This window comes from Macaca thibetana, chromosome 12, assembly GCF_024542745.1.
Source record: "Macaca thibetana thibetana isolate TM-01 chromosome 12, ASM2454274v1, whole genome shotgun sequence".
NCBI classification, from domain to species: Eukaryota; Metazoa; Chordata; class Mammalia; order Primates; family Cercopithecidae; genus Macaca; species Macaca thibetana.
The window spans coordinates 125,607,135-125,622,730 of NC_065589.1; the positions used below are offsets into that span (position 1 = coordinate 125,607,135).

The 15,596-nt window shown below is 43.3% G+C and overlaps 3 protein-coding genes across 8 annotated transcripts in view; all 3 read right to left on the bottom strand.

The window, feature by feature from the left end:
* Window positions 1-15,596, bottom strand: part of WDR33 (WD repeat domain 33) — a 334,355-nt gene that overhangs the window by 290,726 nt on the left and 28,033 nt on the right. The window lies entirely within an intron of this gene.
* The window catches only part of POLR2D (RNA polymerase II subunit D), a 471,659-nt gene that overhangs the window by 145,407 nt on the left and 310,656 nt on the right, over window positions 1-15,596 (bottom strand). The gene's annotated exons all lie outside the window — the stretch shown is intronic.
* The window catches only part of SAP130 (Sin3A associated protein 130), an 87,781-nt gene that overhangs the window by 43,393 nt on the left and 28,792 nt on the right, over window positions 1-15,596 (bottom strand). For 4 of the 6 annotated variants that reach the window (XM_050751588.1, XM_050751590.1, XM_050751586.1 and 1 more), the window contains exons 11-14: window positions 10,212-10,353; window positions 7,061-7,182; window positions 3,033-3,335; window positions 264-441 (exon numbers count right to left, since the gene is read on the bottom strand). In XM_050751588.1, coding sequence (XP_050607545.1) covers window positions 264-441; window positions 3,033-3,335; window positions 7,061-7,182; window positions 10,212-10,353 — 745 coding nt within the window. The remainder of the gene's footprint in view (window positions 1-263; window positions 442-3,032; window positions 3,336-7,060; window positions 7,183-10,211; window positions 10,354-15,596) is intronic. The other 2 variants (XM_050751591.1, XM_050751589.1) reach the window with 1 other exon arrangement.

The window sequence follows — 15,596 nt, forward strand, 5'->3', positions numbered from 1 at the left end:
GAACTAGAGAGAATTAAAGCAGTATGCAACAGATGCTTACACACTAACACCTCACTGACTCCAGGATTTGTTAAGATCTCACAGTCTCAGCTGGGTAAGGCTCCACTGAATAATCCTGTGGTCAAGCTGTTTTGGAGGAAATTTTAACATGCCACAGAAAATGAGAGATGAGTTTGATACCAGCATTAGATAAGACTGCCTATTCTGTATACCAGTTATATCCAGAACCAGAGGTGTCATTTGGCACCACCAGGTCTACTCACCCATCTGTGGCAGGTTTCTTGCGGAGTATGCTTGGCCGTGGCGATGAGCCCTGGGCAGGAGCGTTGGTGCTAGCACTCTGGCTGTGGGTCTGCACCACGGTTGTTGCTGCTGGAGCAGCACTGAATGGATTGCTAATAGGGTTGGCCACAATTGTGGCTCCATCTGCCAACACCACTGCTAGAGGAGAGAAGCAACAGGAAAGAACATTGAAGAGAGGGAAACAACAGAAACAAAATGCCGCAGAAGACACAAATACAAACGACGAGACCACTAGAATTAGGGATCCATGTTCTAACTGTCCAGTTTCCAACTGATAAGGGACAGGAGCACAATGTCCGTCTGACAAAGAGCAGACAGCTAAACGGGAGCAGTTACTAAGTCTACTGGTGCGTGATCCACACCATTATTTTTTCTTTTTCCTTTTTTTGAGAGAGAGTCTTGCTCTGTTGCCCAGGCTGGAGTGCAGTGGTGCAATCTCAGCTCACAGCAACCTCTGCCTTCCAGGTTCAAGTGATTCTCCTGCCTTAACCACCAGAGTAGCTGGAATTACAGGCGCACACTGCCACATCTGGATAATTTTTGTATTTTTAGTAGAGATGGGGTTTCACCATGTTGGCCAGGCTAGTCTCGAATTCTTGACCTTAAGTGATCCGCCCGCCTTGGCCTCCCAAAGTGCTCGAATTACAGGCATGAGCCACTGCGCCTGACCCATACCATTATTTTTTCTTTGCTCTATAATCACAGTGACTAATAAATGAGATAAGGTGAACAAAGTGTATGGTATCTAGTATAGCCTCTCACTCTACTAGTGACTTCACATTTTTACTGATAGAATTCTTACCATCGCTGTAATTCCCATTTCAGAGATAAGAAACCTGACAGACGGGAAAGGCTTAATACAAGAGCCACAAATAGAAAACACCATCTACCAGCCTGACAGCACGCTCCCATGTACACTTCAACAAACGTACTCACTCAGTTTTCCTAAAATACCAACCTCTCTCGGCCCTCAGCAATGGTGCCCTCCCCAGTCTATCCTCACAAACACATTCAACTAACAGATATTTTAACTATACGCTTAAAGTGAGCATCGAAATACTGGTGAGCATGAGATCATAATCAGAAAATATCAGTGTCTGACAGTTTTTGACCTATAAAAATGGCAATTTCATAGGAGTCAACTTAATACCATGCATTTTCTGGCAGGTGCCCTTAAAGATGTAGTACACCATCCTACCAGGTGGGTCACTATGGGTAAATTGCATCTCTCTCACAGACAGTTAGTTTAGTAATAAAAAATCGGAGAGACTTTGCTTAAATAGTTGAACTGTCTACAGAACAATTAAACGCATAGCTCCAGCCAGGCGCAGTGGCTCATGCCTGTAACCGCAAGCACTTTGGGAGGACAAGGCTGAAGGATAGCTTGAACTCTGGAGTTTGAGACCAGCCTGGGAAATGAGCAAAATCCCGTTTCTACAAAAAATCAAAAATAATTAGCCGGGTGTGGTGGCATGCACTTGTAGTTCTTGCTACATGGGCGTCTGAGGCGTAAGGACTGCTTGAGCCCAGAAGGTCAAGGCTACAGTGAGCCACGATTGTACCATTGTACTCCAGCTGGGCAACAGAGTGAGTGAGACCCGGCCTTAAAAAAAATAAATCAGCACCTTGGCTGAGAAACAGCCATTTTGCTTTTTTAAACTACATCAGAGAAATGGCTAATTAATAATAATTCAAGTACATGGAATCTTAAATTCAGCCGGAAAAAAAATAACAACCCGGCTGGTGTAATGACTCATGCTTGTAATCCCAGCACTTTGGGAGGCCAAGGTGAGTAGACTGCTTGAGCCCAGGAATTTGAGACCAGCCTGGGCAACATGGCAAAACTCTGTCTCTATTAAAAATACAAAAATTAGCCGGGCGTGGTGGCACCTATAGTCCTAGTTACTCAGGCGGCTGAGGTGGGAGGATCACTCGAGTCCAGGAGATTGAGGCTATGCTGAGCCAAGATCACACACCACTGCACTCTAGCCTGGGTGACAGAGTGAGACTCTGTTTCTGTCTCAAAAAGATCTAATTACAGTGACTTATTCCACTTTTCAAAATGCTATTCCACTAGTATTTCTTTTTAAGCATTCATAATATTAGCTAACATCAGCATAAGATTTTACAGCTTTATGTACAACTCTGAACAAAATCTTCAATGAGAACACTACTTATAAGGTGAATTTTTCCCCACAACTAGGAGCTTTTAAAAAAGATAACACTTCTCATTATGTGCAAATGAATACTAGGGCTGCTGATGTTTATTATTTCTTTTTTTTTTTCTTGGAGACAGAGTTTCACTGTTGCCCAGGCTGGAGTGCAGCAGTGCGATCTCAGCTCACTCCGCCTCCCGGGTTCACGCCATTCTCCTGCCTCAGCCTCCCGAGTAGCTGGGACTACAGGTGCCCGCCACCACACCTGGCTAATTTTTTTGTATTTTTAGTAGCGACGGGGTTTCACCATGTTAGCCAGGATGGTCTCGATCTCCGACCTCATGATTCACCCACCTCGGCCTCCCAAAGTGCTGGGATTACAGGAGTGAGGTATATTATTTCTAACGTTTACAGTGACCCTGAAATTATAAGTTCTAAGCAACTCATTATTAATACAAAGAAACGAAGGCCTAGAGAAATTATAAGACGACAAAGCCAGTGGCAGAGAAAGGATTTAAACCCAAATGTATTTCTTTTCTCCAAACCACCTTCTATGCAAAAATTTAAAATTACCTGAAGTCTTTCCTTCAGGCTGAGGCTGCTGAGTACCAATTGGTGCAGGCTGAAGCCCTTGTGTGTTGATTGGGGTTGCTGAGTGAATTCCCTGTGTGCCAAGTGGTGCGGGCTGTATCCCTGGGGTCCCGATGGGGGCCGGCTGGATGCCCTGGGTACTGATGGGGGCTGGCTGGATCCCTTGAATATGTCGAGCATGTGATGCATCCACTGTCATCAACTGCATGGGGTTTAGGTGGACGGTAGACGCTACCCCCACGCCAGTCTGAGCTGTGATGGCAGAGTTTGGAGCCTGAGCTGAAACTAAAAATGATGTAAAAGGTAACTACAAGAAGGTTAGCTTCATTCCACACACTCCACATAAAGAGAAAAACACTAAAATAAACACGGATTTCTTCCATTGTATAAGATCTAAATTCACGGTTTGAAAAAAAAAATAAACACTGTTACTTGAACCTTCATATACTTGGGATTGTTATTTCCTTTCACTTCCTACCAATATGATGTTGTCTTTCTACAGATTACTAGAAACATGATAAAAACCAGAAAAAAGGCAATCAGCGGCCGGGCGCGGTGGCTCAAGCCTGCAATCCCAGCACTTTGGGAGGCCGAGACCGGCGGATCACGAGGCCAGGAGATCGAGACCATCCTGGCTAACACGGTGAAACCCCGTCTCTACTAAAAAATACAAAAAACTAGCCGGGCGCGGTGGCAGGCACCTGTAGTCCCAACTACTCGGGAGGCTGAGGCAGGAGAATGGCGTGAACCCGGGAGGCGGAGCTTGCAGTGAGCTGAGATCCGGCCACTGCACTCCAGCCTGGGCGGCAGAGCGAGACTCTGTCTCAAAAAAAAAAAAAAAAAAAAAAAAAAAAAAAAAAAAAAGGCAATCAGCTATTCAATTGCAAATATTAGTCAGGCAACTGTGTTAAATAATTAATATAAAACGTCAGAAAAACACCCAGGGGTCCCAGGTCAAGAACCTCTGCTTTACTTGATAGGGCCACTAGCACAGGCAGTTTTGAAATATGGCAGTTATGAATTTCAAATGGCATGTATCCACCAGAAAGAGAGAACGAGCAAGTGTCCTGTGTCCTACAAGGCACACACCCCATCTACTGTGTATATTAAAAAAAAGAAAAAAAAAAAAAAAAAAAAAGAAAACAAGAGCATTCACAGAAAGCAACAAAAAAAGGAGGAATTTCTCACTATCTGTGGAAAGAAAATAAACACAGAGGACTTTTTCCTTAGTCATCAAAACAATCCAGAGACGTAGGAACTTGTTTTCAAAGCCATTTAAATATCTTACACTTATAAGCTACCTTTTCCCTAAATAAACAAGTCTCTTACAATGTTTGAAATTTTAGACCAGCACTGTTCAATGGCATATTGGGTCACTCACGCAACTTTAAATTTTCCAGTGGCTACAATAAAAAAGTAAGAAGAGCCCAGTGTGGTGATTTCTGCCTTTGATCCCAACATTTTGGGAGACTAAGATATGAGGAATGTTTGAACCCAGGAGTTGGAGACCAGCCTGTGCAACATAGCAAGACCCCATCTCTATGAAAAATTAAAGAATTAGCTTGGCATCATAACACAGGCCTGTGGTTCCAGCTTGGCCCACCTCGGCCTCCCAAAGTGCTGGGATTACAGGCACGAGGTATGTCAGGTTGAGATGGGAGGATTCCCTTGAACTCAGGAATCTGAGGAGGCAGTGAGGTGTTATTGCACCACTGCACCCCAGCCTGAGTGACAGAGAAAGACTGTCTCAAAGAAGAAAAAAAAAAAGTTTGAAACAGGCCAGGTGCGGTGGCTCACGCCGGTAATCCCACCACTTTGGGAGGCCGAGGCGGGCGATCATTTGAGAGAAGGAGTTTAAAACCAGCCTGGTCAACAGGGTGAAACCCCATCCCTACTAAAAATACAAAAATTAGCTGGGTGTGGTCGCGCATGCCTGTAATACCATCCACTGGGGACAGTGAAGCAGGAGAGTCGCTTGAAGCTTGGAGGCGGAAGCTGCAGTGAGCCGAGATCACGACACTGCACTCCAGCCTGGGCAACAGAGTGAAACTCCGTCTCAAAAAAAAAAAATAAATAAACAGGCCAAATTAATTTTGATCATATATTTTATTTAACCCAATATATTCAAAATATTACCATTTCAATATGTTATTAATAAACTTTTTTTTTTTTTTTTGAGACAAGGGTCTCGCTTTCTTGCCTAGACTTGAGTGCAGTGGCGCAAACAGCATGGCTCACTGCATCCTCAACCTCTTGGGGTCAAGCAATCCTCCTGCCTCAGCCTCCCAAGCAGCTGGGACTACAGGCACTCACCACCATGCCTGGCTAAGTTTTGTATTTTTGGTAGAGGCTAGGTCTCATCTAGCTTGATCTCAAACTCCTGGTCTCAAGCGATCCTTCCTCCTCAGCCTCCCAAAGTGCTAGGATTACAGGCGTGAGCCACTGCGCCTGGCCTAAAAATTCTTAACAAGATATTTCACATTCTCTTTTCTATACTATGTCTTCAAAATCTAGGGTATATTTTGCTCTTCGAGTACATCTCATGAATTTTTATCAGATGTGCTTAATCTGTATTTTGATTTCATAAAGCCTACAACTGAAAAAGTAGTTTTGCATTGCTAAGTTGTTCCAAACATACTTGAAATTTCTCAAAATTAAACAAAATTAACAATCGAGTTTTTCATGTACTAACCTACTTCAAGTGCTCTGTGGCCACACATGCCGCTGGCGGCCATACAGCACCGTGTGGCAGGAGGGCAAGGTCCACAATCCAGGCAACAATAACACTTTCTTTTGTCTTTTTCTCTCTGTTTTCTGAAACAGGCTCTCACTTTGTTACCTGGCCTGGAGTGCAGTGGCGCCATCATGGCTCACTGCAGCTTCAACCTCCTAGGCTCGGGCAATCCTCCCACCTCAGCCTCCTCAGTAGTTGGGACTAGAGGCATGCACCACCATGCCCGCCGAATTTTTTAATTTTTTGTAGAGATGGGGTCTCCCTATATTGACCAGGCTGGTCTCAAACTTCTGGGCTCAAGTGATCTGCCTACCATGGCCACCCAAAGTACTGAGATTACAGGTATCAATCAGCCACAGTGCCCGGCCCCAGGCAATAAGGCTTTCTTTTTTTGGAGACAGTCTCACTCTGTCACCCAGACTGGAGTGCAGTGGCACAATCGTGGCTCACTGTAGCCTCTGCCTCCCAAGTTCAAGTGACTTTCCTGCTTTAGCCTCCCGAGTAGCTGGGATTACAGGCATGTGCCACCACGCCTGGCTAATTTTGTATTTTTAGTAGAGATGGGGTTTCTCCGTGTTGGCCAGGCTAGTCTTGAACTCCTGACCTCAAGTGATCTGCCTGCCTTGGCCTCCCAAAGTGCTGGGATTACAGGCATGAGCCAATGCACCTGGCTGGAAATAAGGCTTTCTGGCGCCCAGAGTGACCTGAGGGTCCCACAGGAAAAGATTACACAGACTCTAACATTTAAGGATTGTTTTTCCTGGATTAGCAAAAAGAACACTATTTACACGTCATGGTGAGAGGAGAGCATAACTGAACTAAAAAACATATAACTGGTACACCAAATCCCTGTGACATGTAGTTTATCTATATAACAAACCTGCACAAGTACCATGGAACCTAAAGTAAACGTTATTATAAACAAACCTTTATACATTTTTTAAAAATACAACCAATATTTGCATAAAACAATGGAAACCCTATAAAAGTGCAGCTCTATTCATTGTAACTACTGTCATTTTAAGGAGAAACAAAAATTGCTAACATGATTATCCTCAGGGTGGCATAATACTATGCAAATATCACTAACGAGTAACAACCTTTTATAGATCACAAAGACGATTATTTAAGACCTTCAAGCTTCACATTTTATCTGAATCAGAAAACAGAAGCTGAAATAATTAATCTCATACTAGAAATAACCCCTAATCAATTTCTAGGTTATTGCTGGCAAAAATGAAACTGTGAAAAGTCATCTAAAAAGCAGGATTCGTACCTGGATACTGTCGAATAGTGGACACGGAACTGGTGATTGGGGTGTAGGTATGTGCCGCCAGTGGGTATGCAGAAGGGGGGTAAGTTGGCAAAAAATACTGGAACTGAACAGGAACAGACGGTCTAGAGACAGAACAGATGATAGCAAACAAAATAGTCATTTTCTTCTTCACTTTCAAAAGATCCTATCCCCCAGCTCCTCTTTGTATCAGAACTGCCAAATGAGCTTTGCTCAAATTTTTGTGTCCCAAACAAACTCTTATATCACAGGACACACACCAAGAATGCAAAATTAAAAAAACAAAAACAAAGTGGATACTATAAATACCTATATTAATAAATGTAAAAAACATAGATAATATTCTATGGGTGATTTTTGAAAGTCTGAAAACCAATTCACAAAAACTCAGTAATCGAATCTTCCCTGCTCAACTCCTCATGAACTACATACACTCAACTCAAATTGGTTTTACTGGCCAATTTCGCTAAAAATACATAAATAATCCCAATTTCATCTGAACTGCTTCAGAAACAATGGAAAGAAGAAATGAGATCCAACTTATTTTTATGTTTTCAGAGACAGGGTCTTGCTATGTTGCCCAGGCTGGAGCATAGTGGTTATTCAACAGCACAATCATGGCACACTACAACCTTGAACTCCTAGGTCCAATCAAGCCTCCTGCCTCAGCTGCCTGAATTCTGGGACTACAGACATGTGTCACTGTACCTGGCTCCTAGTTTATTTTTTAAGCTTAATATAGCCTTGATACTAATATTGGAACAGGAGAATAAGACAAAATAAAGATTATAAACAAATCTAACTCACTACAACAACAAAAAATCCTACATAAAATTGAATTAAGTACCATATAAAGTTAAATACATCATAATCGAATAAAGTTTATCACAGGGAGAGAAATGCTTCAACATCAGAATGTCTATTCATGTTTTAGATAAATTTTAAAAATTAAAAGAGAACAATAATTTAAAACATAAAAGATAAAAATATTCGAGAGCAGTCAATAGTTATTCATGATATAAATGCCTAAGAAAATAGAAGTAGGCCAGGCACAGTGGCTCATGCCTGCTATCCCAGCACTTTGGGAGACTGAGGCAGGTGAGTCACTTGAGCTCAGGAGTTCGAGACCAGCCTGAGCACTCTGGGAGGCTGAGGCAGGCAGATTACTTGAGGTTAAAGTTCAAGACCAGCCTGGCCAACATGGCGAAACTCCGTCTTCTACTAAAAATACAAAAACTAGCCAGGTGTGCTGGTGCAGGCCTATAATCCCAGTTACTCAGGAGGCTGAGGCACGAGAATCACTTGAACCTAGGAGGTAGGGATTGCAGTGAGCCGAGACCGCACCGCTGCACTACAGCCTGGGCAACAGTGTGAGGCCTCATCTCTACAAAAAATAAAAAAACTTAGCCAGGCATGATGGCATGTGCCTGTAGTCCCAGCTACTTGGGAGGCTGAGGTGGGAGGATCATTTGAGCCCAGAAGTCAAGGCTGCAGTGGGCTATGATGGTGCCACTGCACTCCAGCCTGGGCAACAGAGCAAGACCCTGTCTCAAAAACAAAACAAAAAAACAAATGAAAATGGTAAGACCCTCTTGCTTTCCCCTCAAACTGTCCTTATTTGTAGGCAAAATAAACATATACATAGGAAATTTATAAATCTATAAACATTTAGAGCTAATTTACAGAATTATTTAGATAATCTATAAACATTGAGAGCTAAAAGGAGTATTCAACAAGGTGGATGGACATATCAATGCATCAAAATCTGTAAGCACTCCTAGACACAAATGATCAAATTAGAACACTTAACAATCATCTGCTTTTGAAATTACTTTGTGTACACTGTATAGGGTACTTTATGGGAGAGGCAGATACAGACATGGAATGGGGGAAGCGATGGGGTTGAAGTAGAGGTATCAGTATGAACTCAAATGTTCTTAAAATACTATATACCTCCTACCTCTGCCTGCTCAAAGGGCCTGGAAGAATGACAACCCACAGCAACAAGCAGGGCTAATGCCCAGATCTTGGTTTGTAAATGACAAAGGGCTCCTTGGAGAAACAGATTTCAGAGCCAGACAGATAAAGTTCAATAGGAATCTAGAATATCTCATCATGGAAAAGAAGGAAAGGCTAGAACAGAGGGGACGTGGCGAAATCCACAGAAGTAGAAAGAACCCCCAAGGACCAAATGAGATCATCTGAGCACCAAAATAGATGACAGCAATAGATTCTAATGAATAAAAGCAAATCTACAAGCCTGAGCCGATTAAAAAACAGTAAAATGCTCAACATAAAAAATAAATGGGGGTGGGTAAGAGAAAGTCTCTTTACATCAGAATGCCAGCTAATGTATATAGACAACGCGTTAGAAAAACTCACTATTTTGCAACTATCATATTAGTAATGGATTCAGCCAGGAATTAATAATAGATCTACAACTATTGAATGAATGTTTACTGGAGAACAGGATAATTACACTCAGATATTTCCAGATAGATTACTTGTTTACGAAGGAGAAAAACATGCCTTTCCAGTAGAAAAAAACTGGCAAACATCACCTTCACTAAGTAATGAATGTTAACATGACCAATACGGGGAAAACAGACCGCAGGAGCTCTCTGATGCAATGGGAAGGACACACTGCTTACCTGGTATAACCTGAATGTAACCGTGAGGAAACAATGTGACAGTATCAAATTCCCCAAAACAACCGGCTTCTCCCCACTCTTCAAAAACACCCATGAGTCAAAGAAAAGGGAGAGCTCGGCGTCCGTTCAGATAGCTGTACCGCGGTGACGTCACAGAACGTCTTTACTCTTCTGTGCTACAAATGCAGGTACTTATGGATAAACGGTCATAATGCTACAACCCTTACTCTCAAAATAGCCAAAAAATATTAAACACACAAAACCAAAAAAAATGGATACTAGGAAAACATCCGTCAAAAGGAGACTGGCTTGAAAAACATCGCACATAAAAAAGGAATTATACGAAGAGTTACTTTCGGGGGAAAATCTGAAAGCATGAGTAATACATACAGGCCGTATTTGTGGGACATTTTGTTTTATGCTGATAAAGCAGAACGATTAGTGACACAGTGAGGCAGAATAGCTGACACGTGGCCTCCTACCTGTTGTCGCTTCGGGTTTCCATGGCCACAGGATTGGGAGAGGCCCGATGTCCGGAGATGGGAATCAGGCTGCTCCTCTCAGCAGGGTAGTCTGGCTGGATCCGAGGAGAAGTGTGTGTGATCTGCTGGGGCACCACTTTGGCTGCAAACAGTAAACGCCAATTCCATGACCACGCTACACTTTTTTTTGGCATGCCAAAACATTCTTGGCTAGCAGCAATCTTAGGAAAGCAAACAATTAAAGCCTGGACTTTTAATCAAAATAAAAAATGAAAAATAAGTACAAAGTTCAACAGAATTATTTCAATTCTACATTCACTGATATATTCCTACTGTTATTAAAGCAGGGTTCAACATTAATACTTAAACAAAGACAGAAGTGACCAGGCTCTTTTCTCAACCTGGACCTGTTTTTGAAAGGATTAAACTGCTTAAAAAGTAAACAGGCCAGGCACGGTGGCTCACATCTGTCATCTCAGCACTGTGGGAGGCTGAGGCTGGAGGATAACTTGAGTTCAGGAGTTCAAGGCTACAGTGAGCCATGACTGCACCACTATACTCCAGCCTCACTCACAGACTGAGACCCCGTCTCAAAATAAATAAATAAATGAACACACACAATTTTGGATTAAAAAATGGAAAAAAAAACAACCACCCTTAGATTCCACTCTGGGTCCATAGATAATTATAAAATGTAGCTAATTAGCAATGAGAAGACCACTTTAATTCCCAAGTCTATTTCTTTACCTATAAGGATCCCTTCTTTGGATCACTTAATAATTTCTAAGGTCCTTTGAATGTCCTACAATTTTATATAAAACTTTAGAGCAAAATCAAAATCAATGACCACAGAGTTTTCAAATTCAATCTGAGGCTCCAAATGTGTACTCCTTTAAAACTTGCATCCAATTTTGTTTGGAAGGTGCAGCTGAACTAGAACATACTTGACACTATTCTTTATAGCCCTATCTATTAACAGTGTGCCTGGGCGTTCAGAAAGAAAAGCCGTGATCCATCTCAGAGACACAGAGGGCCAGCTTCTATCTGTGTGAAAACCCAAGTTACACCAGGGACAGGCACATTAACAAAGAGACTAGACTAGGAGGATGCCAACGCATTACCCTAAATGCAGAGCATTTAACAACAACGCCAAGCTACAAAGACCCACTGCGATGCCAGCCAGCTCCCACGGGAGGCAGATGGAGAAGTTTTTGCAGGGTGATAGCAGGAATGCCCATCTGACCACTCAAGATTGCATCTATTGGCCAACGCAAAGAGAAGCTGGCATGACAGGGTTATCCATCAGGGAGGTAAGCAGTGGGGATGGTGAGGAGGGGGCAGCTAAGCCTTGTTTTATCACTGAGCCCCACGAAAGGTAGGAGAAAATGATGCTTCCAGTAGGAATGAAGCTGCCATGTGACAGAGTAGCTAACCAGTGGTTGGTAACCAGACACACCTCACCACTCAGCCATTCATTTACATCTTTACTTGTTTTCTAATTTAAAAAGCCATACAGGCTGGGTGCAGTGGCTCAAGCCTGTAATCCCAACACTTTGGGGGGCCAAGGCGGGCAGATCAACTGAGGTCAGGAGTTTGAGACCAGCCTGGCCAACATGGTGAAACCCTGTTTCTACTAAAAAGACAAAAATCAGCCGGGCGTGGTGGTGCATGCCTGTGATCCCAGATACTCAGAAGGCTGAGGCAGGAGAATCACTTGAACCTGGGAGGTTGCAGTGAGCTGAGATCATGCCACTGCACTCCAGCCTGCACGACAGAGTGATACTCCATCTCAAAAAAAAAAAAAAAAAAGCCACACATTCTCAATAATTAAATAAAAACCAAGGAACTATATAGTACAGAAAACAGTAAGTCTGTCATAACGTTATCTCCAAAACTTATCCCTATTTTCTGAATAATGTGATCACCAGATTTCACTTTCTATAATTCTGAGAACATGATCATATGTTGACCAGAACATGGAGAAAATAAGAATGGTATTCTATTGGAATAGAGGCAAAAACCTTATACTTGTGATTTAGCAGGCTTTTTTTCTAAGCCAACATATTCCTAGTAAGAATAGCTGAATTTGTATTTAATATCACCTGGAGAGGGCAAGCTCACTTGGAAAAAGTCACTTAGGTGATTTTAATATGTATGTTCTACTTCTCGACTGCAAAATCAATGGTCTAGGGTTTTATCAGGTTTCCCTTCTCAACTGAGCTACCTTTCCTGGAGAGATCCTATTATAATACAGAAATATTGGGGTTAGCATAAAAGAGAAAAACAAAATGACCGTAAACCCCATGGAACGTAGGAACACGCGTATGTATGTCTCCTGGTACTTTTTAGTGAGTCTGCTTCCACAGTGGGATCTCTTAGGAAGACAGAGGGACATTCACAAGAACCAATCTCTAAAAAATTCTTCAAGGTGGAGGGTCAGGAGGAAACTAGACAGTCCCTCTGGGCCACAACGGCCCCTCCTTATCGGTCTTTCGATCATAGATTCAAATACCCTAGTGAGGCTCCTGACTTGATAAATATTAAGTGTCTCAGGGCATGGCTTGCCATGATAGCACTCAGCAGAGCTGACGACGCAGGCAGAGGAAGGAAATGGGCTGAAATGGCAATATGGACAATTTACTACCTTTTTCAACAAGTGTGTTAATGCTAAACAGATACAAACAAAACAAACTTCTTTTGACAAATATGAACTAAATTCAGAAGGTTATGGGAAAAATTTGGTCTCTCCAATGGCAAGTCATAGTGAGGAGCGATGCAGAAAAGACCCAGTAGCAGCACCCTCTGTGCTAAGGGACTTCTGTGGGGCTGAGCACCCATTTAAGGGCTGGTATAGGCCGGTCACCCTACAACAGGAGTAGGGACTTCCTGGGTACTACCATTATTCCAGAAAATGGGCTTCAAAGTTTGCTCAGAGAGGCCGGAACCCACACTTTTATGTCCAGTCACCAGTATGTCAGGGTGTCCTCTTCACAAAAAGCAGTCTTAGCTCTAAGTGGATGCTATGGCAGCTGTCCTGTATGTATCTTAAGAGAACAATAAGATGATATGCTCTTCACTATAAAAGCAAGGCAGAGACAAAACTAGAAACTATTAATAAAGCCTGTAGCTGGCAGGCTAATGAAAGCTGCGTTCTGCCTCGGAGGCCACAGTCCCTGCTTCGGATGCTATGGCAGTGAGATATCAGTCCCCTGCATAGGTGTTGGCAACCTATGGTTTACAGGCCAATCCAGCCTGCTGTCTCATGAGCTAAGAATGAGTTAACACTTTTAAATGGATGAGGGCAAAAGGATCAAAAGAATATTTTGTGACTCATGAAAACGATATGAAACTCAGGCCAGGATCAGTGTCTCACACCTATAATCTCAGCACTCTGAGAGGCTGAGGGTGGAAGGACTCCCTGACGCCAGCAGTTTGAGAGCAGCTTGGGTAACACAACAAGACCTTGTTTCCACAAAAAAAAAAAAAAAAAAAAAAAAAAAAATTTTTTTTTGAGACGGAGTCGCTCTGTCACCCAGATTGGAGCGCAGTGGCACAATTTCAGCTCACTGCGACCTCCACCTCCCAGGTTCAAGCAATTCTCCTGCCTCAGCCTCCCAAGTAGCTGGGAATACAGAGGCATGTGCCACCACACCCAGCCAATTTTTTTTTTGTATTTTTTTTTAGTAGAGATGGGGTTTCACCATGTTGGTCAGACTGGTCTCGAACTCCTGACCTCAAGTGATCCCCCTGCCTCAGCCTCCCAAAGTGCTGGGATGACAGGTGTGAGCCACTGCTCCCAGTCTACACAAAATTTTTAAAAATTAGCCAGAGGCCAGGCATGGTGGCTCACACCTGTCATCCCAGAATTTTGGGAGGCCGAGACAGGCAGATCATGAGGTCAGGAGTTCAAGACCAGCCTGACCAATATGGTGAAGCCCCGTCTCTACTGAAAATACAAAAATTAGCCAGGCGTGGTGGCACACGCCTGTAATCCCAGCTACTCAGGAGGCTGAGACAGGAGAATTGCTTGAACCCGGGAGGCGGCGGTTGCCGTAAGTGGAGATCATGCCACTGCACTCCAACCTGGGCGACAGAATGAGACTCCATCCCAAAAAAACAAACAAAATAATTAGCCGAGTATGGTGGCAGGTACCTGTAGTCCCAGCTAATGGGGAGCTGCCATGGGGGGTTAGCTTGAGCCCCAGCTACAGTGAGCTGTGACTATGCCACTGTACTCAAGCCTGGATGACAGTAAGACCTTATCTCTTAAAAAAAAAAAAAAAAAAAAAAAAAGGCCGGGCGCGGTGGCTCAAGCCTGTAATCCCAGCACTTTGGGAGGCCGAGGCAGGCGGATCACGAGGTCAGGAGATCAAGACCATCCTGGCTAACACGGTGAAACCCCGTCTCTACTAAAAATACAAAAAATTAGCCGGGTGCGGTGGCAGGCGCCTGTAGTCCCAGCTACTCAGGAGGCTGAGGCCGGAGAATGGCGTAAACCCGGGAGGCGGAGCTTGCAGTGAGCCGAGATCCAGCCACCGCACTCCAGCCTGGGCGACAGAGCGAGACTTCGTCTCAAAAAAAAAAACACAAAAAAAAGAAAGAAATCAAATTTCTACATCCATAAGCAGAGTCTCCTCGGCGCACGGTCTGTTTACATACTGTCCACGGCTACTTTCACGACACAGAGTTGAGCACTGGCGACACACACCTATGTGGCCTGCAAAGCCTAAAATGTTTATAGAAAGTGTGCAAACCCCTGATCTTGATGACTGAAGTTGGACTGCTAGAAATGTTCCAGGGATTTTTTTAACAATTCAAAGTATACATATACTTAGAAAAAGAATAAAGAAAGCCTAGAAGAAATTCTAGGATGGGCGTGATGTGGCAGGGCAGCACTCAGATGAAAACCTGGGGAACACACCTGAGCTTTGGTGTTCTTCCCACTGTTGTGTCACTGAGAACTTTCCCTGAACAATCTGTCAAAGTCTACAAGTTTTCCTCATTCCAGATCTTTGCTTTTCCTGTTGTTTTTGTCTATGTCAGTATTGCTTATTTTTATAAAAGGTACAGTTTGATAAGAAAGCAAGTCAAAACTAAAGTTTGAGTACTCAAGAACTGTTATACTCTTTTTCCCCTACCATCAATGCCAAGTCTGCATGATACATAATGTTACAAGTCATATTCAGTGTTGCTTTGAAAATCAACAACTGGGCCGGGCACAGTGGCTCATGCCTGTAATCCCAGTACTCTGGGAGGCCGAGGCAGGTGGATCACGAGGTCAAGACCAATCTGGCCAACATAGCGAAACCCTGTCTCTACTAAAAATACAAAAAAATTAGCCAGATATGGTGGCACATGCCTGTAGTCCCAGCTACTTGGGAGGCT